General features: G+C 43.8%; 1 protein-coding gene across 2 annotated transcripts; it reads left to right on the top strand.

Annotated features, from left to right (window-relative positions):
* Positions 1–13,227, top strand: znf513a (zinc finger protein 513a). 2 transcript variants are annotated; one of them, XM_021601125.3, is made up of 5 exons: positions 1–291; positions 855–991; positions 8,272–8,409; positions 11,419–12,087; positions 12,286–13,227. In XM_021601125.3, the coding sequence occupies exons 1-5, from the start codon at positions 281–283 to the stop codon at positions 13,140–13,142; spliced, it is 1,812 nt and encodes a 603-aa protein (XP_021456800.3). In that variant the 5' UTR covers positions 1–280; the 3' UTR covers positions 13,143–13,227. The 2 variants fall into 2 exon arrangements, with proteins under 2 accessions (XP_021456800.3, XP_090089433.1); XM_090233307.1 differs by having other exon boundaries at positions 56–291; positions 11,422–12,087.
* Positions 13,228–24,411: the final 11,184 nt, after the last annotated feature.

The following is a 24,411-nucleotide window of genomic DNA, read 5'->3' as shown; positions in this document are numbered from 1 at the left end:
AAAGGCAATAAAATAAAATAAAACTACATGTACCACGAAACAGTCGACCGGAAATGTATTTCGGATGCGGAAACACGTGTGACAGCGGAAGAGAATGTATACAATGGAAATCAAAAAATCAATTAAGTTATGAAAAACACCATTAATTGTCTTTCTTTGTCGCAGCTGCACATAAAAAAATGGCGGATATCTCGACACAGTCATTTAGATCTCGTTTATGAACGTTTACATGGAGCGTTGAGTTACTGGATGAAAACGGCTACAGACGAGAGGTTTATTTATGATATTTAGGTAAGTTAGCTTGATAACTAACGTTAGTCATACTTGTTTTTTTTTCTATAGCTAAGGTTACGGATCTTAATCGTTGTCTACATCTTGTCATTAACTAGCAAGTATACTTTTTTATTTATTTTTATAACAAACTGCACTTCAATTTGAAACAGTAGCCTTTCATTCAAATTAGCCTGGTAACGTTACGTGTAGTCATTGATGCTAACATTATTAGCTAGATAGTTAACATAATTAGATAGTTAGCTGTCTACAAATAATCATTAAGGGCCTTGAGCAAGCTGCAACAACATCCACCGGACAGAGCAATTTGATCTGACCGCATCCCTTTACTCAGCCAAATGGCTTGCTATGGTTATCTCTAATGTTAACAAGGCATTTTAATCATGGATGTACAGCTGTTACCTAGGTCTGTGTCACGCAGTTGCTAGCTAGTTAGCTGTGCCTTTACCCGAGCTATGTAGAGATGTAGCTAGGTTCAATTGTGCCTGAATTGCTTAAATGCTTTGGCATATCTGATTGATATTTATCAATCTTTTAAAAAAGTTTTTTTTTTATGTGTCTAGAACTACTGGAGAAGCACCGTTTCCTGGAAAGCAGCATGAGCTGATAGTGCCCGAGGTGTTCCAGAAGAGGTTTCAAAAGAGAGAGGCTGCCCGGAAGATGCCAAGAAGAAAACAACAGAATCCTCAATCTGTCAAGTGTAAGGGATCAAACTTTCATTCTTATAGCACAAACAGACTGGTACCCAGGCGATGTATCATTCTAAACATAGGTCATGTTTAGCATATGACAAAGAATACCCCCCAAAAAAGTGGAATGTTAGGAGAAAAAAAACAAAAAAACAGGTCTGGATATCAGGCCAACTGTTATATGAATTGGCCCTGTATAGAACAGGGACGGTCGCTCCCATTTCTGTATGCGGAAACAAGCATTATATTGCCATTGTTAATGTCGTTTTACATTGCGTCCTGTCTGTGTACACCGACTGACTACCTGATAGTCACATTTTGAAATACAGGAACAACAGCATTCATTCATTCACAACATAATTCATTTACTGGAATGTTTTGTAAGGTGTAAACTGATGTGGTAATGTTATCCAACATGGTGAAATGGACATACTTTGTGATGAAAACCATCCTACTCCAATAGGCATTTGACTGGAGAACCTGGCAATGGTTAAACAATTGTTTTCACGTGATAATCTTTGAGGAACAGATGATGTCCAAAAAATGATAAGAAATCATAGTTAGATGAAGCTAATAGCCTACAGGAAATGACTTGAATGTTATCAGATAGCCTATGGGAAATGACTTGTATAAGCTATGTCATCAGGTTAGCCTTTATTTATACAGCACATTTCATACATGGAATGCAACAGAATGTGATTTCAAAGGGGAAAACTAATCAAATCTATGAAAATAAAGGCTGAAATAGTTACTACACAAACATAAGAGGATTAAAATATATAAAAAAAAGCATAACAATAAAAACTGAATGACACAAAAGCCTCCTGAGGAAAAGCAAAGCTAAAATGTGTGTTTTTAAGATCTCTTTTCAATATGTCGAACAGTTTCAGCCTCCCTCAGGTTCTCTGGCAGGCTATTCCAGAGGCAGGGAGCATAGTAACTAAAGCCTGCCTCCCCATGCTTCTTGGTCCTAGTCTTTGGGATAGTTAAGGCTAGTGCCAGGAGACCTACTGGGTACATAACTTAAAAGCATGTCTGACATGCAGTACCAGTCAAATGTTTGGACACACCTTCTCATTCAAGGGTTTTTTGTTACTTTTACTATTTTTTACATTTTAGAATAATAGTGAAGACATCAAAATGATTAAATAACACATATGGAATCATGTAGTAACCAAAAAAGTGTTAAACAAATCAAAAATGTATTTTAGATTCTTCCAAGTAGCCACCCTTTGCCTTGATGACAGCTTTACACACTCTTGGCATTCACTCAATCAGCTTCATGAGGTAGTCACCTGGAATGCATTCCAATTAACTGGTGTACCTTGTTAAAAGTTCATTTGTGGTATTTCTTTCCTTCTTAATGCATTTGAGCCAATCAGTTGTGTTGTGACAAAGAATACAGAAGATGGTCTTTTACCAAATAGGGATAAGTCCATATTATGGCAAGAACAGCTCAAATAAGTAAAGAGAATCGACAGTCCATCATTACTTTAAGACATGAAGGTCAGTCAATCTGGAAATGGTCAACAACTTTGAAAGTTTCTTCAAGTGCTGAAACTGGCTCTCGTGAGGACCTCCACAGGAAAGGATGACCCAGAGTTACCTCTGCTGCAGAGGATAAGTTCATTAGCGTTACCAGCACCTCCGATTGCAGCAAAAATACATGCTTCAGAGTTCAAGTAACAGACACATCAACTGTTCAGAGGATACTGAGTGAATCAGGCCTTCATGGTCGAATTGCTGCAAAGAAACCACTACTAAAGGAAATCAATAAGAGACTTGTTTAGGCCAAGAAACACGAGCAATGGACATTAGACCCGTGGAAATCTGTCCTTTTGGTCTGGAGTCCAAATGTGCTATTTTTGTTTCCAACCGCTGTGTCTTTGAGACGCAGAGTAGGTGAACGGATGATCTCTGCATGTCTGGTTCCCACCGTGAAGCATGGAGGAGGAGGTGTGACGGTGTGGGGATGCTTTCTTGGTGACATTGTTAGGGATCGTTTTAGAATTCAAGGCACACTTAACCAGCATGGCTACCACAGCATTCTGCAGCGATACGACATCCAATCTGATTTGGCCTTAGTGGGACTATCATGTGTTTTTTAACAGGACAATGACCCATCACACCTCCAGGCTGTGCAAGGGATATTTGACCAAGAAGGAGTGCTGAGTGCTGCATCAGATGACCTGGAGTCCACAATCACCTGACCTCAACCCAATTGAGATGGTTTGGGATGAGGTTGACAGCAGAGTGAAGGAAAAGAAGCCAACACGTGCTCAGAATATACGGGAATTCCTTCAAGACTGTTGGAAAAGCATTCCAGGTGAAGCTGGTTGAGAGAATGCCAAGAGTGTGCGAAGCTGTCATCAAGGCAAAGAGTGGCTATTTGAAGAATCTCAAATCTAAAATATATTTAATTTGTTTAACACTTTCTTGGTTACTACAGTACATGATTCCATATGTGTTATTTCATAGTTTTGATGTCTTCACTGTAGAATAATAATGTAGATCCTTCTATCCCAGGGAGGCCCCCGGACCCTCTAAACAAGGGGACTGGAATTGGCCAAACTTGCAGTTTTAATACATGTACAAAATGATCACTTCAGTCCACGTAGATGAAGGGGAGGAGACGGGTTAAATAAAATGTTTATTTTTATTTTTTTAAGCCTCGAGACAATTGAGACATGCATTGTGTATGCGTGCCATTCAGGTGGTGAATGGGCAAGACAAAATATTGAAGTTTCTTTGAACGGGGCAGGGTAGTAAGTGCCAGGCGCACCGGTTTGAGTGTGCCAAGAAATGCAACGCTGATGGGTTTTTCCACATTCAACAGTTTCCCGTGTGTATCAAAGAATGGGTCGACATCCAGCCAGTTTGACACAACTGTGGGAGGCGTTGGAGTCAACATGGGGCCAGCGTCCCTGTAGAACGCTTTGAACACCTTGTGGAGTCCATAACTGACACATTGATTCTGTTTCTGAGGGCATAACGGGGTCCCACTCAAGATTAGGAAGGTGTTCTTAATGTTTTGTACACTCTGTGCATAGGGTCAGATTAGGATCTCAAGGAATTCAGCTACAAATGTGTTTTATGTAGGAAATCTGTTCACTAAAGTATTCCCACGAATAAAGCCATAACAATCTCATTTTGGAGTTTAGCTGTAGTCAATTTGTAGTGTACAAATGATAATTATCCCCACACAAAAACCGTCCCGCAGCTGAATCTACTTGCCTAGGGAGTAGGTGCCATTTGAGAACCAACCAGACGTGTTCAGTCATGTACTGTCATGCATCACGTTCTCCACTAGAGGGCAGCAGAGTTAACTCAGAAGGTCTCTGCGGCAGACTGAAAACTACAGGCAGCTGGTGTCATTGACTGCTGGATATTCATACCTGTGTATAACCATGGTGTTTTTATTTTATTTTTTTACATGAACTTTGACAAGTTTGAATTTCTGTCATATCAGGCTAGAAAAACATGGCTTGATTCATATGAAATGGTTAAGGATCATTTTACCTCCATCTTGCCTGACACCTTAGACCCCCATCCAATTTTGCATACCGCCCCAACAGAACCACAGACGATGCCATTACACTGCACACTGCCCTATCCCATCTGGACAAGAGGAATACCCATGTAAGAATGCTATTCAATGATTACAGTTCAGCATTCAACACTATAGTACCCTCCAAGCTCATAAAGCTTGGGAACCTGGGTCTGAACCCCACCCCGTGCAACTGGGTCCTGGACTTCCTGATGGGCCGCCCCCAGGTGGTGAAGGTAGGAAACAACACCTCCACTATACTGATCCTCAACACTGGGGCCCCACAAGGGTGCGTGCTCAGTCCCCTCCTGTACTCCCTGTTCACCCATGACTGCGTGGCCACGCACGCCTCCAACTCAATCATCAAGTTTGCTTGATGATTGGCGACACAACAGTAGTAGGCCTGATTACCAACCATGACGAGACAGCCTACAGGGAGGAGGTGAGGGTCCTGGTGGAGTGGTGCCAGGAAAATAACCTCAACGTCAACAAAATGAAGGAGCTGATCGTGGACTTCAGGAGACAGCAGAGGGAGCACCCCCCCCCATCCACAACGACGGGGCCGCAGGGGAGAGGGTCAAGAGCTTCAAGTTCCTCGGCGTACACAACACTGACAATCTGAAATGGTCTACAGGCACAGACAGTGTGGTGAAGAAGGCGCAACAGCGCCTCTTCAACCTCAGGAGGCTAAAGAAATTTGGTTTAACCCCTAAGACCCTCAAACTTTTACAGATGCACAATTGAGAGCGTCCTGTCGGGCTGTATCACCGCCTGGTACGGAAAATGCACCGCCCGCAACCACAGGCTCTCCAGAGGGTGGTGCGGTCTGCCCGACGCATTATCGAATGCACACTGCCTGCCCTACCAGGACACCCGACTATCACAGGAAGGCCAAAACAGATCATCAAGGACATCAACCGCCACGGTCATCAACCGCAACCGCCACGGTCTGTTTCACCCTGCTATCATCCAAAAGGCATGGTCAGTACAGGTGCATCATGGGACTGAGAAACTCTCACTTCTTCTGGTTTTCATTCCCTGATTTAATATAAAGAAGGAAATTCAATTACTAGGATGTTTTTTGTTACTTTTCAGGGCATTTAACAGCATACAATTCTCTTGCATATAATGATCGTCTTTGGTGACATTTTGTCAAAGGGTAGTAGTAGGCCTTTGGTGGAAAATTAAGGACGATACTTTATTTTTATTTTATATTTTTATTTGTGATTTATTGTGTACTGGACAAAAAATAGAAACGTAACATGCAACAATTTTAAAGATTTTACTGCATTACAGTTCATGTGAGGAAATTTGACCATTTTAAATATCTTCATATGACTGAGAATAAAGATATGCATTTGTTGGTCACAGATCAAAAGTATGTTGAAAGTCATTGGCATTAGTATGGATTTGGTCCCCCCTTTTGCTCCACTCTTCTGGGAAGGCTTTCCACTAGATGTTGGAACATTGCTGCTATAACAGCCTCCACTCTTCTGGGAAGGCTTTCCACTAGATGTTGGAACATTGCTACTATAAACAGCCTCCACTCTTCTGGGAAGGCTTTCCACTAGATGTTGGAACATTGCTCCAGGGTCTTGCTTCCATTCAGGCACAAGAGCATTAGTGAGGTCAGGCACTGATGTTTGGTGATTAGGCCTGGCTCGCAGTCGGCGTTCCAATTCATCCCATAGGCGTTCAATGGGGTTGAGGTCAGGGCTCTGTGCAGGCCAGTCAAGTTCTTCCACAATGATTTTTGACTAACCATTTCTGTATGGACATCGTTTTGTGCGCAGGGGCATTGTCATGCTGAAACAGGAAAGGGCCCTTCCAAAACTGTTGACACAAAGTTGGAAGCACAGAATCATCTAGAATGTCATTGTATGCTGTAGCGTTAACATTTCCCATCACTGGAACTAAGGAGCCTGAACCATTATTCCTCCTCCACCAAACCTTAGTTGGCACTCTAGAGAACACGTTTCCACTCCAGAGTCCAGAGTGGTGGCGAGCTTTACACCACTGCAGCCGACAGCCATGGAAACCCATTTCATGAAGCTCCCGACGAATACTTCTTGTGCTGACGTTGCTTCCAGAGGCGGTTTGGACCTCGGCAGTGAGTGTTTGCAACTGAGGACAGACGATTTTTACGTGCTTCAGCACTCGCCGGTCCCGTTCTGCGAGCTTGTGTGGCCTACCACTTTGCGTTTGAGCCGTTTTTGCTCTTAGGCGTTGCCACTTCACAATAACAGCACTTGCAGTTAACCCTGGCAGCTCTATCAGGGCAGAAATGTAACAAACTGACTTGTTGGAAAGGTGGCACCCTATGACGGTGCCACGTTGAAAGTCCGAGCTCTTCAGTAAGGCCATTATACTGCCAATGTTTGTCTATGGAGATTGCATGGCTGTGTGCTTGATTTTATTGACCTGTTTCTATTTATTTATTTATTTTTAATTATATTTAACCAGGTAGGCCAGTTGAGAACAAGTTGTCATTTACAGCTGCGACCTCTGGCCAAGATAAAGCAATGCAGTTCGACAAAAACAGAGTTACAAAAACATACAGTCAATAACACAATAGAAAAGTCTATATACAGTGTGCGCAAATGTAGTAAGATTAGGGATGTAAGGCAATAAATAGCCCATAGTGGCGAAATAATTACAATTTAGCATTAACACTGGAGTGATATGTGCAGGTACACATGGATAGATAGGCTGTTTACAGATGGGCTGTGTACAGTGATAATTAAGCTGCTCTGACAGCTAAAGCTTAAAGTTAGAGAGGGAGATATAAGACTCCAGCTTCAGTGCTTTTGCAATTTGTTCCAGTCATTGGCAGCAGAGAACTGGAAGGAAAACCTGTCAGTAACGGATTTTGCTGAATCCACTAATTTGAAGCGGTGTCCACATACGTGTGTGTGTGTGTGTGTATAGTGTTTCTTAAAGGTACGGGTGTGGGTCAGGAAACCAGTCAGTATCTGGTGTGACCACCATTTGCTTCATGCAGCACAACACATCTCCTTCACATAGAGTTGATCAGGCTGTTGATTGTGGCCCGTGGAATGTTGTGGCCCGTGGAATGTTGTCCCACTCCTATTCCGTGGCTGTGTGAAGTTGCTGGATATTCGCAGGAGCTGGAACACACAAATGTACACTCCGCTCCAGAGCATCCCAAACATGCTCAATGAGTGACATGTCTGGTGAGGATGCAGGCCATGGAAGAACAGTTGCATTCACCCACCATACACCTGGTTGTGAGGACAGTTGAATGTACTGCTAAATTATCTAAAATGATGTTGGAGGCGGCTTATAGTAGAGAAATTAACATTAAATTCTCTGGCAACAGATCTGGTGGACATTCCTGCAGTCAGCATGCCAATTACACGCTCCCTCAACTTGAGACATCTGTGACATTGTGTTGTGACACAACTGCACATTTTAGAGTGGCCTTTTATTGTCCCCAGCACAATAAAATGTAATGAGCATGCCGTTTTAATCAGCTTCTTGATATGCCACACCTGTCAGGTGGATCGATTTATCTTGGCAAAATATTAAATGCCCACTAACAGGGATGTAAACAAATGTTATGCACACAATGAGATAAATATATTTATTGTGATTTGTGGAAAATGTCTGCTCTTTTATTTCCGCTCATGATACATGGGAGCAACACTTTTTTTCCCCATGTTTTATATTTTTGTTTAGTTATCGATAGCGTATGTTAGATGGAGTTGTTGCTCTGTGTTGCAGTGGATTCTGAAGATGGTGTAGTGACCATTGTAGCTCCAGGAATCCTCACCTTGGAGGCAGATTTCCTTCTGGGACACGACCTTGAGTTTTGTGACGCCGACCATGACAAGATCCTAGGCCTGGACGACAAGTACTCAGGTTGGTACTTCTTTAAATTTTATTTATTAAAGTTTTATTTGACCAGCTTAGTCACAATTCGGTCAAATCTCTGAGGGAGGGAGACCTGGGCCCGAATTTATAAAGTGTCTCTGAGGAGATTGCTACTGTTCTGGAATCAGTTTAGCACTTATATGGTGGTGCTTTTTATAGTCCTGTCAAACCGGTATGCATTGGTTGAAACTCCTATGTTAAATTAAAAATAATATCCCCCCCCCCCCTCTGTCAAGCACATTGTTGCATTCCATGTCTGAAATAAAACTGGATTTGATCTGACAATTGGATTTAGATCCATTTGGACTGAGTACGTTTGTAGACAGTTAAGATTAAATGTACAGTTTACAGCACATTTCTGCCCAATTAAAAAAAACAACAACAATGTGCTACATTTTCTTTGTAGCATTTCAGAAGAATCTGAGTTGTAAAACCGGTGCAATTCAGTTGCTTTGCAACAGTAGTGGCTCGCTGCTCGCTAGCGGACGGCTCGCTAGCGGACGGCTCGCTAGCGGACGGCTCGCTGCTCGCTAGCAGCTGTAGCTAGCAAGCTAACGCCAGTTGGATGAGAAGCAAAATGACGGAAGGGTTTTCATATGGCTGAAGTCATCTGTGTAATTAGAGCACAAACATAAAGATGGCTAACCTCCTTGGCTGCTGTTATAGCCAGCTCTGGGAATACTGCCATGCTGTTCATTTATAATACATGCACATGCCAGAATGTTGCTGTTTTAAAAGATCCAGAGAGCAAATTCTAACCCTTGTGTATCAATTCAGTACGCTCCCTCCCTTCTCAATTACATTTTCTTATTGTCATTATTATCCATTTTCCGTAACAGGGTTCGTAGCTCACCTGGGATTTGAAGTTCCTGGGTTTGCCTACCAGAGGGGATATTTTGACCATTCTCTTTCCTGTATAGTATTTGACACCACCCTCCCTTTCCCGACACATACACCGGAACGCAAACGCGTGTGCGTGCATATTTTCATTCATTAGGTGTGCCTCTTTTAAAGAACCTTTTTGAGTTCGTTGGGCATCGTTGAGTTGCAAGGGGCAGGGACTGTGACAACGCGTACTAGTCAGTGGAGAGAGCAGCTCAAGGGGCAGGGAGTGTGACAACGCGTACTAGTCAGTGGAGAGAGCAGCTCAAGGGGCAGGGACTGTGACAACGCGTACTAGTCAGTGGAGAGAGCGGTGGAGAGACCAGCTCCCAAACTCTCAAGGAAGACGGTACAAATGTTTACAACAAATGTTTACAACTTCTCTTTCAGGCACCACTTTGTCATTTTGAGACGCTAAGAAATTTGTCAAGCTGGCTCACGTGGAGCTGACAAACAGCTATGTGAGAAGGTTTGACTCCTAAGCAACCTGCCTACACATTGTTGGGAGTACAATAGACCAACATAGCTACTGCAGTACGTCAAAACTGTGTGCTGGGAAAACCTTGGTAGAGCATGGGTGGAGTAGCCATAGGTATTGTGTGCTGGGAAAACCTTGGTAGAGCATGGGTGGAGTAGCCATAGGTACTGTGTGCTGGGAAAACCTTGGTAGAGCATGGGTGGAGTAGCCATAGGTACTGTGTGCTGGGAAAACCTTGGTAGAGCATGGGCGGAGTAGCCATAGGTACTGTGTGCTGGGAAAACCTTGGTAGAGCATGGGTGGAGTAGCCATAGGTACTGTGTGCTGGGAAAACCTTGGTAGAGCATGGGTGGAGTAGCCATAGGTACTGTGTGCTGGGAAAACCTTGGTAGAGCATGGGTGGAGTAGCCATAGGTACTGTGTGCTGGGAAAACCTTGGTAGAGCATGGGTGGAGTAGCCATAGGTACTGTGTGCTGGGGAAAACCTTGGTAGAGCATGGGTGGAGTAGCCATAGGTACTGTGTGCTGGGAAAACCTTGGTAGAGCATGGGTGGAGTAGCCATAGGTACTGTGTGCTGGGGAAAACCTTGGTAGAGCATGGGTGGAGTAGCCATAGGTACTGTGTGCTGGGGAAAACCTTGGTAGAGCATGGGTGGAGTAGCCATAGGTACTCGTGAATTTCCTTTTCCAGTTTTACTTCTCAATTTAAAAAGTAGTTTTTTTTGTTTTTAAATTAAGATACACGGTCCATGATAGCATCATGTCATGGAGGTCCAAAAGCTACTGCTGAATTCAGACCCATTTGAGATGTGCCAGAGACCACCAAAACAGACTGACTGGGGTCAAGGGCTTGAGGCTATGCCTGAGTTATCTGCAGCACCTTCATGTTAACCTGGTTGGGCTTTAGACTGATGCCTTCTCTCCTTTCAGGGGTGGCCATGAGTATGAGTACTGGAATGAATTTCAAAGGCTTAGTCTTTTTTTTTCAAATACTATAAAACTATTTGGTGGAATGTGCTTTGTGGGTTGCCCTGAATGGGCAAGTACAATTATCTTGAAGATCGATGTTAATTTACTTTGACTCTAGTGTTCTCCTTTTTTGTGGGGACACAACAACAACACAAAAAAAGAAACCAAGCATCACACCGTTCTTCTCCCAAAATTCCCCCCATCTACTCCGTGTGTCTTTCACTCAACTGCGTTCAGACTCTACACCCTCGGTCTCGATGAGCCATGTAATGCCTTAAGCTACGTTGCAGTGCCTTAGACCTCGGGAGGGCTGAATAAATTAATGTTAAATGGCACTAGCTTTTCTATTTATATATATTTATATTATTGTGTGTGTGTGTATATGGGGAAATTATTTCCAAAGGTTATAAAATGCGATCTGTTGGCATTTTAAGGTAAATGAGAAATGTTTTTCAGGCGAGTGCTCAACCAGTCAAATGCCAAATTCCCATCTCTAGCTCCACCCATCCTTCCCCCATCCCACCCTTCACCCCTCTCTCCCGCCCTCCCTCTTCCACAACTTGTAGAGTCCATGTCCTGACAAATTGAGGGGGGATGCAACTCTAATATGAGGAAGGTTTTACTATTGTTTGGCCTGTTCCTCATACTGCTGTTTTCTCCTCCTGTAGCAGCTGAGATCTCTGTGTACCCTCTGGGTGATGAGGAGAGTTGTGCCTTCAGCAGTCTCAGTATGGCTGGGCAGTGTGACCAGGAGCAGGGCCCTGAGTCCCAGCCCGACCACGAGCCTCCCTACCTGTCCTGCCGGGGCTGTGGTCTGGACCTAGTGGGACCCTACTGTCACCGCTGCTGCAAGGGAGAAAGGGGGGAATTCAGAGGCTTTCGCTCCGGTTCGCGATCACAAGCGGACGATAGCGAGGAAGGGGACGGAGGCGGGTTGGACGGCGCTGATGGAACGGACGATAACTTCATAGTGGGCGACGACGGTCCTTCCTCCAAGCGCCACTCCTGCCAGTTGTGTGGGTTCTCTTCACGCTATGCCAATCACGTCAAGAGGCACATGAAGACTCACAACGGGGAGAAGCCGTACCGTTGTCCCCTGTGTACCTACGCCTCGGCCCAGCTGGTCAACCTGCAGAGACACCTGAGGATTCACACTGGGGAGAAACCATACAGCTGTGACTCCTGCTCCTTCGCCTGCAGTTCCCTAGGCAACCTGAAAAGGCATCAGAGGATGCATGTGGTGGGACAGGAAGCAGTCAGACCTGCTAGTGGACCTCCTATTGGTCCCTCTGGTCTGAAGAGGCAGCGGGAGGAGGAGCCTAATGTGCCAGCTGAAGGTAATGTCAAGGCTTTCCATTTAATTTAATTTGAAAAAACGTGAACTAAAGATTCAGGCCTGGAATTGTTTAAAGATGTGTTTGTGTATATTTTCCTAAACGTATATTGTCTGTGTTTTTATATATTTTAGGCAAATATATATATATATATATATATTTTGAACTTGCTTGTTTCTCCCACGTCTGATCTCGTTCCAGAAGCCCTAAGGCCTGACCTGAACCTCCATGTAAGGGGCCATAACAGAGACTACCTGCCATGCTCTGATGGACTGAGGGTACCACCACCAGAACTCCCTGAGCATCATCCCTCAAGACTTCTGCAGGTGCCTGGCTGTGGACCTGGGGCTGAGTCCGGGGGTAGGGTTGGGGCTGTGGTGGGAGTGAAGTCAGAGGACAGAGATTCGCTCCCTCCTCTCCCCTTCCTCTTCACCTGTCGTCTCTGTGGTATCCCCATGGAGGACGAGGACGGCTCCACCACCCAGATCTGTGCCAAGTGCACCCTGGACATGCTGAACAAGGACTCGTCTGGCCCCAACAGCCCCGGAGAGCGTGGGGACAAGGTCTACACCTGCAGTGCCTGTCCCTTCCTCACCCACTACCCCAACCACCTGGCACGACACATGAAGACGCACAGCGGAGAGAAACCGTACAAGTGCCCTCAGTGCGACTACGCCTCCGCCCACTTCGACAACCTGAAACGCCATCACCGCGTGCACACGGGCGAGAAGCCGTACAAGTGCCACCTGTGTGACTACGCCTGCGGGAACCTGGCTAACTTAAAACGTCACCAGCGGGTCCACTCGGGCGCCAAGCCGTTCCAGTGCGCGGTGTGTAGCTACAGCTGTAACCAGAGTATGAATCTGAAGAGACACATGCTGAGACACACGGGAGAGAAGCCTTATAAGTGCCAGCAGTGTGGATACACCACGGGACACTGGGACAACTACAAACGACACCAGAAGAAACATGGCCTCGCCACCGACGGCTGGGTCAAAGTTCAGATGCCAGGTGCCCATGAGGAGGAGGAAGAGAGGGAGGTGGGACAGCCAGAGTAAAGAAGGAGTTGGTGATGCAGTATTTGCTCAGATAAGGAGAAGAGCTGGGACATACATTTAACATGTAAATAAAAGATAAATCCTAGATTGTTTTTGTTATTTTGTCAAAGATCTTCTGCGGCTGCTATGGAGAATCATGCAAAATATAAAATGATTGTGATTATTCTTATGTTTTTTATGCCTTTGGACACAGAGTTGGATGGAGGAAGCTATTTAGATTGTTGTTGTTGTTGCCAGAGAAATGGACTACTTTAACATTCCCCCTAAAGCCCAAAACGCTGCATTCTCCACCATATGCTGTTTTCTTACACACACCAACTGTGCCCTACAGCTCCTCCAAACATCATTGCACATTATGGCTTACAACCACTAGTTGACCTCTTCTTACAGATGTAGGGCCTTCATTTGAACCAGTTTTGCTACAGCAGGAAATGTGGATTATAATTCATGGACTTTTTTGTAGGGGTTGATTTTTATTTTTATTCAGGGAAAATCAAGTCTGAAATGTCAAAGTGGAAATTAAACTTTTTAGAAGCTTTAAAAAATAAACTCGTACACTACAAGTTTGCTTGGGAAATTGTCAGCGATAAAAGTAATCAAATTAAGATCCTACATCTGTACCAGTCTAGTCTACAATTCCAAACTCTCTACTGTCCACTTCATCTTCCATAGCTCCTCCCTGCTCTCCTCCTCAACCCCTTATATCTCCATTACAACCTGGGGGCGTGTTCAGCAGGACACAGCGTTTTGGAACGTTCAGATAGAAATATTTCTATGTAGAACAATTTAATGTCTGCTCTATTCAGGGTATTTCTATCTGCTATGTTCCAAAACATCTGACTCCTGAAGCTGTCCTCGTTGAGAAAGGCCCTCGGACGGAGAGTGTATGGACTTAGCCTGATACCAGATCTCTTGCTGACCAACTGCTGTCAATGACCATAGGCGTTGGCAAGACTGCACAAACCGATCTGGGACCAGAGGGGTATACTATAAAGTAGAATCAACGAGTTAGCCAGAGAACTTTGATAAACAGCCAGACATATTCACTTGGATACACTACATGACCAAACGTATGTGGACACCTGATCATTGAACATCCCATTCCCAAATCATGGGCATTAATATGGAGTTGGTCCCCCTCCCCCTTTACTGCTGTAACAGCCTCCACTCTTCTGGGAAGGCTTTCCACTAGATGTTGGAACATTGCTGCTATAACAGCCTCCACACTTCTGGGAAGGCTTTCCACTAGATGTCGGAACATTGCTGCGGGGTCTTGCTTCCATTGGTAGTGAGTGTTGCAACCGAGGACAGACGATTTTTTAAAAGAGCTTCAGCACTCTGCGGTCCTGTTCTGTGAGCTTGTGTGGCCTACCACTTTGCGGCTGAGCCGTTGTTGCTCCTAGACGTTTCTGCTTCACAATAACAGCACTTACAGTAGACCGGAGCAGCTCTAGCGGGGCAGAAATTTGATGAACTGACTTGTTGGAAAGGTGGCATCCTGTGACGTTGAAAGTCACTGAGCTCGGCCACGGTTTGTCTATGGAGATTGCATGGCTGAGTGCTTGATTTTTTGTGGCTGACAAAGCCGAATCCACTAATTTGAAGGAGTGTCCACATACTGTGTGTGTGTGTGTATATATATATATATACACTGCTCAAAAAAATAAAGGGAACACTTAAACAACACAATGTAACTCCAAGTCAATCACACTTCTGTGAAATCAAACTGTCCACTTAGGAAGCAACACTGATTGACAATACATTTCACATGCTGTTGTGCAAATGGAATAGACAACAGGTGGAAATTCTAGGCAATTAGCAAGACACCCCCAATAAAGGAGCGGTTCTGCAGGTGGTGACCACAGACCACTTCTCAGTTCCTATGCTTCCTGGCTGATGTTTTGGTCACTTTTGAATGCTGACGGTGCTTTCACTTTAGTGGTTGCATAAGACGGAGTCTACAACCCACACAAGTGGCTCAGGTAGTGCAGCTCATCCAGGATGGCACATCAATGCGAGCTGTGGCAAGAACGTTTGCTGTGTCTGTCAGCGTAGTGTCCAGAGCATGGAGGCTCTACCAGGAGACAGGCCAGTACATCAGGAGACGTGGAGGAGGCCGTAGGAGGGCAACAACCCAGCAGCAGGACCACTACCTCCGCCTTTGGGCAAGGAGGAGCAGGAGGAGCACTGCCAGAGCCCTGCAAAATGACCTCCAGCAGGCCACAAATGTGCATGTGTCTGCTCAAATGGTCAGAAACAGACTCCATGAGGGCCCAACGTCCACAGGTGGGGGTTGCGCTTACAGCCCAACACCGTGTAGGACGTTTGGCATTTGCCAGAGAACACCAAGATTGGCAAATTCGCCACTGGCGCCCTGTGCTCTTCACAGATGAAAGCAGGTTCACACTGAGCACACGTGACAGAGTCTGGAGACGCCGTGGAGAACGTTCTGCTGCCTGCAACATCCTCCAGCATGACCGGTTTGGCGCTGGGTCAGTCATGGTGTGGGGTGACTGACCCCTCTGCCATTAGGTACCGAGATGAGATCCTCAGACCCCTTGTGAGACCATACGCTGGTGCGGTTGGCCCTGGGTTCCTCCTAATGCAAGACAATGCTAGACCACATGTGGCTGGAGTGTGTCAGCAGTTCCTGCAAGAGGAAGGCATTGATGCTATGGACTGGCCCACCCGTTCCCCAGATCGGAATCCAATTAAGCACATCTGGGACATCATGTCTCGCTCCATTCACCAACGCCACGTTGCACCACAGACTGTCCAGGAGTTGGCGGATGCTTTAGTCCAGGTCTGGGAGGAGATCCCTCAGGAGACCATCCGCCACCTCATCAGGAGCATGCCCAGGCGTTGTAGGGAGGTCATACAGGCACATGGAGGCCACACACACTACTGAGCCTCATTTTGACTTGTTTTAAGGACATTACATCAAAGTTGGATCAGCCTGTAGTGCGGTTTTCCACTTTAATTTTGAGTGTGACTCCAAATCCAGACCTCCATTGGTTGATACATTTGATTTCCATTGATCATTTTTGTGTGATTTTGTTGTCAGCACATTCAACTATGTAAAGAAATAAGTATTTAATAAGAATATTTCATTCATTCAGATCTAGGATGTGTTATTTTAGTGTTCCCTTTATTTTTTTGACCAGTATATATATATATATACACACACACACAAATTATTTTGGGGGTTTAGTTGAAGTAGACCATTCCCATTTCAAGTTGAACTTTCCTAAAAAAAAATACAAAACAATTTTCAGAATATTTAAGAAAAGTTGTAGTGTGTTGCTGTGGAAATGCTCACTGTGTTCATATTAACTGTGAAGCCCATTTGTTATGTTCTCCTGTTTTGTTACTACTTGAAGAAGCAAGTATGCTTCCCCACATGCACCCTATTTCCTATGGGCCCTGGTCAGAAGTAGTCCACTACATGGGGAATATGGTGCCATAGGGCTCTGGTCTAAAGTAGTGCCCTATTAATGGAATATGGTGCCATAGGGCTCTGGTCTAAAGTAGTGCCCTATTAATGGAATATGGTGCCATAGGGCTCTGGTCTAAAGTAGTGCCCTATTAATGGAATAGTGTGCCATAGGGTTCTGGTCTAAAGTAGTGCCCTATTAATGGAATAGTGTGCCATAGGGTTCTGGTCTAAAGTATGTGTGTGTGTGTATAATGAGGATAGTCACGTTTATTTTGTTTACGTGACCATCCTCATTAGATGTGCTTTTCTTTTAATAATGATTTCCCCCTTAATCTTGAATGTGTGATGTGCCATTAAGCTTGTTATACGGGAGAAATATACAAAATTACCATGAACTTTTCATCTTGTCAAGTCCATGTGTTACTATATACAGTAAAACAAATATCAGGTTGTAACGAAATGATGGATAATCTGAAATGCATTGATTAGTCTAGCCTGGAGTACCCCACATTTCTTGGGTTTGGGGGTCCATTTCAGTCAATTCAGAAGTAAACTGATTCAAAAGGACAATTAGAATTTCACTTTCAATTTGAAATGGAATTCATCCCAACCCTGGCTGAATGTCTTTTTCCCCTCTCACTGTGTGTAGAAGGTGATATGTCTTGTGTGTGAGCTTTAAGACAGACGTGTGTGTGTGTGTGTGTGTGTGTCTGTGTGGCGCTTAAGGTTATGTCCAGCCCTACCTATCTACGGTCCAAGTGTAACTCTTGTTCTGATGGTTTTATATTTGCCTTAAGTATTTTGAAATAAAACACTTTGTGTTCACTCAGTGGGAGATCAGACTGCATTCTTTTGTTTCTGTATTTTGGGGGCACGATTCCAATTTAGGAAATTACGTAATTTCCTACGCACTTCTCAGTAGTTCGCGGTTCCCTTGTGCACGCTGAATACATGTAATTGAACCACTGACACACACCCCCCCCCCCCCCCCCCACCACTTGCTGGCCAACATTTTCTTGTGGCGTTGTCATTAAATACAGTTTTCAGTACATTTATCTTAAGACATCAATTTAAATTTGTTCGACAGACTATAACGGAGAGAACCGTTCAGAATATTAGAGATCAATGAAAGAAAACCGTCAAAATATTCAGTTTCACCAACTGGTAGATTTAAAAATACTCATCTTGTAAATTTGATTTAGGGTTAGGAAAGTGTTTAAAAACATATTTTAAGAGCCTTTATGCATGAAATAAGTGGTTTTATTCTTTCTATAAAATTGCCACATTCAATTCTGCAACCCATGGATATGCTGAAAGGTTAGTGGATCATAAGGAGAATAGCAGGTTATAACCCTCGTCTATAGCCTGCACGAACCATGGAACGGTGTGACGACACAGCCGAGTATAGGTTATAACCCTCGTCTATAGCCTGCACGAACCATGGAACTGTGACGACACAGCCGAGTATAGGTTATAACCCTCGTCTATAGCCTGCACGAACCATGGAACGGTGTGACGACACAGCCGAGTATAGGTTATAACCCTCGTCTATAGCCTGCACGAACCATGGAACTGTGACGACACAGCCGAGTATAGGTTATAACCCTCGTCTATAGCCTGCACGAACCATGGAACGGTGTGACGACACAGCCGAGTATAGGTTATAACCCTCGTCTATAGCCTGCACGAACCATGGAACTGTGACGACACAGCCGAGTATAGGTTATAACCCTTGTCTATAGCCTGCACGAACCATGGAACGGTGTGACGACACAGCCGAGTATAGGTTATAACCCTCGTCTATAGCCTGCACGAACCATGGAACTGTGACGACACAGCCGAGTATAGGTTATAACCCTCGTCTATAGCCTGCACGAACCATGGAACTGTGACGACACAGCCGAGTATAGGTTATAACCCTCGTCTATAGCCTGCACGAACCATGGAACTGTGACGACACCGCCGAGTATAGGTTATAACCCTCGTCTATAGCCTGCACGAACCATGGAACGGTGTGACGACACAGCCGAGTATAGGTTATAACCCTTGTCTATAGCCTGCACGAACCATGGAACGGTGTGACGACACAGCCGAGTATAGGTAATAACCCTCGTCTATAGCCTGCACGAACCATGGAACGGTGACGACACAGCCGAGTATGGCGCCATGAGTCCGGTTCAATCGTTTATGGCTTGGTCTGCATTCTGGCTCATCATCATAATAAGTAACCACATGGCTGTGACAGTGTTTAGAGGAAGTAAATAAATGTTGGGATAATGTAGGCTATACCAACTGAAGGGAACCGACAGTAAATGGAATGATAATGTAGACTATACCAACTGAAGGGAACCGACAGTAAATTGAATGATAATGTATGCTATACCAACTGAAGGGAACTAACAGTAAATGGAATGATAATGTAGGCTATACCAACTGAAGGGAACCGACAGTAAATGGAATGATAATGTAGGCTATACCAACTGAAGGGAACTAACAGTATATTGAATGATAATGTAGACCATACCAACTGAAGGGAACTGACAGTAAATGGAATGATGATGTAGACTATGTAGATAATGTAGATAATTGAGACACGGATCACTTTAGGTTTGATATGCAGCACATCAGAAATCCTTCCATCTGAAGTAAGGAGACTTCTCCCTCATCTGACACACACAGGCCCTTCACTAGTTTATACCAGTAGAATGAATGTTACATTCTGTTGTTCATCCAAGGCTAATACAAATACAGACTCAAGATTGTTGGTATAATTTGGCACCTAAACATTTATTTAAATTCATTTCACAGTATAATACGGTGATGGGAAAAAACAAAACAGAATCATCATAATACCCTATTTCCCATAGGGGTCTAAAGTAGTGCACTACATAGGGGTGCCATTGGGTCCTAATAAAAAAGTAGTGCACTACATAGGGAATACTGTAGGGTGCCATTTTGGACGATGCAAACAACATTCTCTGCAGAAAACATCCATCCATTCCATAAGAGCACAGTCTATGGGTTTGCACTTCCTTGACTTGCCATGGCGCTACATTTGATCAGAACAGCTGGTTGAGATAACATTCTGCTTCCTCCTCATAGCCTGGTCCCAGATCTGTTTGTGCCGTTTGGCTCACTTTCCATAGCCTGGGTACTAGTCTGTTTAGCTAGCATGCCACTCATTTTATTCTGTGTGATTGTGAGTGGAAGGCTAATAACTAAGACAGACTTGTACCCAGGCTACTACAATGACCGTAGGCAAGACAACACAAGCGGCTCTTGGACCCCAAGGCGATCCTCCTATAGCTTTCTCCGTGTCTACTTTTATTAGTATTCAATATATGGTAATACGAGACTAAGTATTGTTCATCAACGAGGAAAAAGCCTGGAATCCAGGTTACATTGATGCTAACAAAATGGGAATGTTTTGAATAAACTCCTGTGGAATCCAATTTAACAAAATGGTGTAAATTAAATTTTTCCATACAGACTTTCATCTGTGTCCTTGGACATGAGATCACAGATTAAATATGTCCATTTTCAATTAAGCAGCTCGAGATGACTGCCTCATTGTTTATTCAAGAAAAACGTTACTTTGTTTGCTAAACTAACACAATCAATAATCAAAATCAGAAATGGTATTTTAATACACTTTTCATTACAACTAAAAAATAAAAAATCATTCTGTAAACAATTGATTACATTTGATCTGTTTTTGATGACAAACGATTGACTATTCAGATGTTACTACAACGTTCAGAATATTGTACTTGCATGTACATCTATAAGTCACTTTTGTTTTTTTTAAAGTCATGGTATAAAGTTTGTTGTGCAAAATGCTTCAGTAAACTATAATTTTGGCATTTATGAAGAACCACAAAACAAATCGGTGAGGGAGGGGGGGGGGGGGGGGGGGAACAAGAAACTATCGATTTTCAGAACCCTTTGGAAAAATTCCATGGCACCCTATTCCCTATGTAGTGCACTATATAGGGAATAGGGTTATATAATGCCCTGGTTTAAAGTAGTGCACTATATAGGGAATAGGGTGCTATAGGACTCTGGTTTAAAGTAGTGCACTATATAGGGAATAGGGTTATATAATGCCCTGGTCTAAAGTAGTGCACTATATAGGGAATAGGGTGCTATAGGACTCTGGTCTAAAGTAGTGCACTATATAGGGAATAGGGTGCTATAGGACTCTGGTTTAAAGTAGTGCACTATATAGGGAATAGGGTGCTATAGGACTCTGGTTTAAAGTAGTGCACTATATAGGGAATAGGGTGCTATAGGACTCTGGTTTAAAGTAGTGCACTATATAGGGAATAGGGTGCCATTTAGGAAGCAGACCATTGTTTTTCATGCTCCACATTACTTAATAAATATCCATCTCCATCTGTAACACTGTGCAAAATTCTGGGTTCAGGAAGTGCAAGCAGTACAGCCGACCAAATCAAACCACATCTCCTCCTGCAAGATTCTAGCTGGTGAGGTCGCATTAGCTAAGGCTGACACTTGGTTGGTGGGTTTTGCGTTTCGACCTATGGTAAACCCACAGTGGACCACAGGACCAGAAGTGGAAATGTTCCAATCATCTTTCTGGCAATATTAACAAGTCTGAAACCTGTACTTGGAGATTCACATTGAAACTCATACTAATCATCATTAAAACAGCACTGTTATGAAATGGGGAAGATCAATAACACCCTACAAAGGAAGATATTGGGAAAAACAATTTTGGCATATTGGCAACATTAACACTTACATTCCACAGATAATTAACCCATTTCAAGAGCTAGAATTGACAACGTACCTTGGATTTCTGATGTGACAGAATTACAGGCTAAAAGAAAAGACACTGATGAAGACAAAGACACAAGGCCCCTTTTAGAATGAAGGAATGTCAGGACGCTCTATGGTAGAATGAAGGAATGTCAGGACGCTCTATGGTAGAATGAAGGAATGTCAGGACTCTCTATGGTAGAATGAAGGAATGTCAGGACGCTCTATGGTAGAATGAAGGAATGTCAGGACTCTCTATGGTAGAATGAAGGAATGTCAGGACGCTCTATGGTAGAATGAAGGAATGTCAGGACTCTCTATGGTAGAATGAAGGAATGTCAGGACGCTCTATGGTAGAATGAAGGAATGTCAGGACGCTCTATGGTAGAATGAAGGAATGTCAGGACGCTCTATGGTAGAATGAAGGAATGTCAGGACGCTCTATGGTAGAATGAAGGAATGTCAGGACGCTCTATGGTAGAATGAAGGAATGTCAGGACGCTCTATGGTAGAATGAAGGAATGTCAGGACTCTCTATGGTAGAATGAAGGAATGTCAGGACACTATGGTAGAATGAAGGAATGTCAGGACGCTCTATGGTAGAATGAAGGAATGTCAGGACTCTATGGTAGAATGAAGGAATGTCAGGACTCTCTATGGTAGAATGAAGGACTGTCAGGACACTATGGTAGAATGAAGGAATGTCAGGACGCTCTATGGTAGAATGAAGGAATGTCAGGACTCTCTATGGTAGAATGAAGGAATGTCAGGACTCTCTATGGTAGAATGTAGGCATGTCAGGACTATGGTAGAATAAAGGAATGTTAGGACGCTCTATGGTAGAATGAAGGAATGTCAGGACTATGGTAGAATGAAGGAATGTTAGGACGCTCTATGGTAGAATGTAGGCATGTCAGGACTATGGTAGAATGAAGGAATGTCAGGACTATGGTAGAATGAAGGAATGTTAGGACTCTCTATGGTAGAATGAAGGAATGTCAGGACTATGGTAGAATGAAGGAATGTTAGGACGCTCTATGGTAGAATGTAGGCATGTCAGGACTATGGTAGAATAAAGGAATGTTAGGACGCTCTATGGTAGAATGAAGGAATGTCAGGACTATGGTAGAATGAAGGAATGTTAGGACGCTCTATGGTAGAATGTAGGCATGTCAGGACTATGGTAGAATGAAGGAATGTCAGGACGCTCTATGGTAGAATGAAGGACTGTCAGGACACTATGGTAGAATGAAGGAATGTCAGGACGCTCTATGGTAGAATGAAGGAATGTCAGGACTCTCTATGGTAGAATGAAGGAATGTCAGGACTCTCTATGGTAGAATGAAGGAATGTCAGGACACTATGGTAGAATGAAGGAATGTCAGGACGCTCTATGGTAGAATGAAGGAATGTCAGGACTCTCTATGGTAGAATGAAGGACTGTCAGGACACTATGGTAGAATGAAGGAATGTCAGGACTCTATGGTAGAATGAAGGAATGTCAGGACTATGGTAGAATGAAGGAATGTTAGGACTCTCTATGGTAGAATGAAGGAATGTCAGGACTATGGTAGAATGAAGGAATGTTAGGACGCTCTATGGTAGAATGTAGGCATGTCAGGACTATGGTAGAATAAAGGAATGTTAGGACGCTCTATGGTAGAATGAAGGAATGTCAGGACTATGGTAGAATGAAGGAATGTTAGGACGCTCTATGGTAGAATGTAGGCATGTCAGGACTATGGTAGAATGAAGGAATGTCAGGACGCTCTATGGTAGAATGAAGGAATGTCAGGACGCTCTATGGTAGAATGAAGGAATGTCAGGACTATGGTAGAATGAAGGAATGTTAGGACTCTATGGTAGAATGAAGGAATGTCAGGACTATGGTAGAATGAAGGAATGTTAGGACGCTCTATGGTAGAATGTAGGCATGTCAGGACTATGGTAGAATAAAGGAATGTTAGGACGCTCTATGGTAGAATGAAGGAATGTCAGGACTATGGTAGAATGAAGGAATGTTAGGACGCTCTATGGTAGAATGTAGGCATGTCAGGACTATGGTAGAATGAAGGAATGTCAGGACACTCTATGGTAGAATGAAGGAATGTCAGGACACTATGGTAGAATGAAGGAATGTCAGGACGCTCTACGGTAGAATGAAGGAATGTCAGGATGCTCTATGGTAGAATGAAGGAATGTCAGGATGCTCTATGGTAGAAAGTCATATATGAAGACCAGGGGTTGGAACTGGTTCAGGGAACAGAACAGAAAAATAACTACATTTTCTGAGGAACAGAACCAGAACCGAGAATGGAAGTGATCAATACTGTTCCGGAACAGAACCGTTCTTCTAAAAGCATGGGAACTGGTTGATAACGCTCTTTTACATTCTGGGTATTTTTCAGTCCCACAAAAACAAAAAAAACGCAACAAAGCACCAATGCAAAGCCCTCACTTTATCACTCAGGAAGTAATTCCAGTGTCTGTCTGTGCCTGCCAGCTGAAAACCTTTGCCAGTGTGTTTGTAGGCTACCTGCCCCTCACTCTGAAACATAGTCTACTGTAGCTACTGATGTTACAAGCATGGATTTCTGGAATTTACTATGATCCCTGTCCAGCATTAATTTCTATGACTGTCAGCTAGCTGGACAGAGTGAAGAGACTATAGATGACTGTCAGCTAGCTGGACTGAGTGAAGAGACTATAGATGACTGTCAGCTAGCTGGACAGAGTGAAGAGACTATAGATGACTGTCAGCTAGCTGGACTGAGTGAAGAGACTATAGATGACTGTCAGCTAGCTGGACAGAGTGAAGAGACTATAGATGGCTGTCAGCTAGCTGGACAGAGTGAAGAGACTATACATTACTTATTATCAAGCTGGACAGAGTGAAGAGACTATAAATGACTTATCAAGCTGGACAGAGTGAAGAGACTATAGACGTAGGTCCATTATCACTGATACACAGCTTCCACTTGGTTTTAGTCATTTCAACGTCAATTGAGTGTTTCACAGCATGACCCCCGTGGATTAGACTTCAGACTGTAA

The sequence above is a fragment of the Oncorhynchus mykiss genome, chromosome 4 (genome assembly GCF_057628025.1).
Source record: "Oncorhynchus mykiss isolate SJ-2025 chromosome 4, ASM5762802v1, whole genome shotgun sequence".
NCBI classification, from domain to species: Eukaryota; Metazoa; Chordata; class Actinopteri; order Salmoniformes; family Salmonidae; genus Oncorhynchus; species Oncorhynchus mykiss.
The sequence above is the reverse complement of the archived record's forward strand: the minus strand, read 5'-3'. Positions and strand labels throughout refer to the sequence as shown.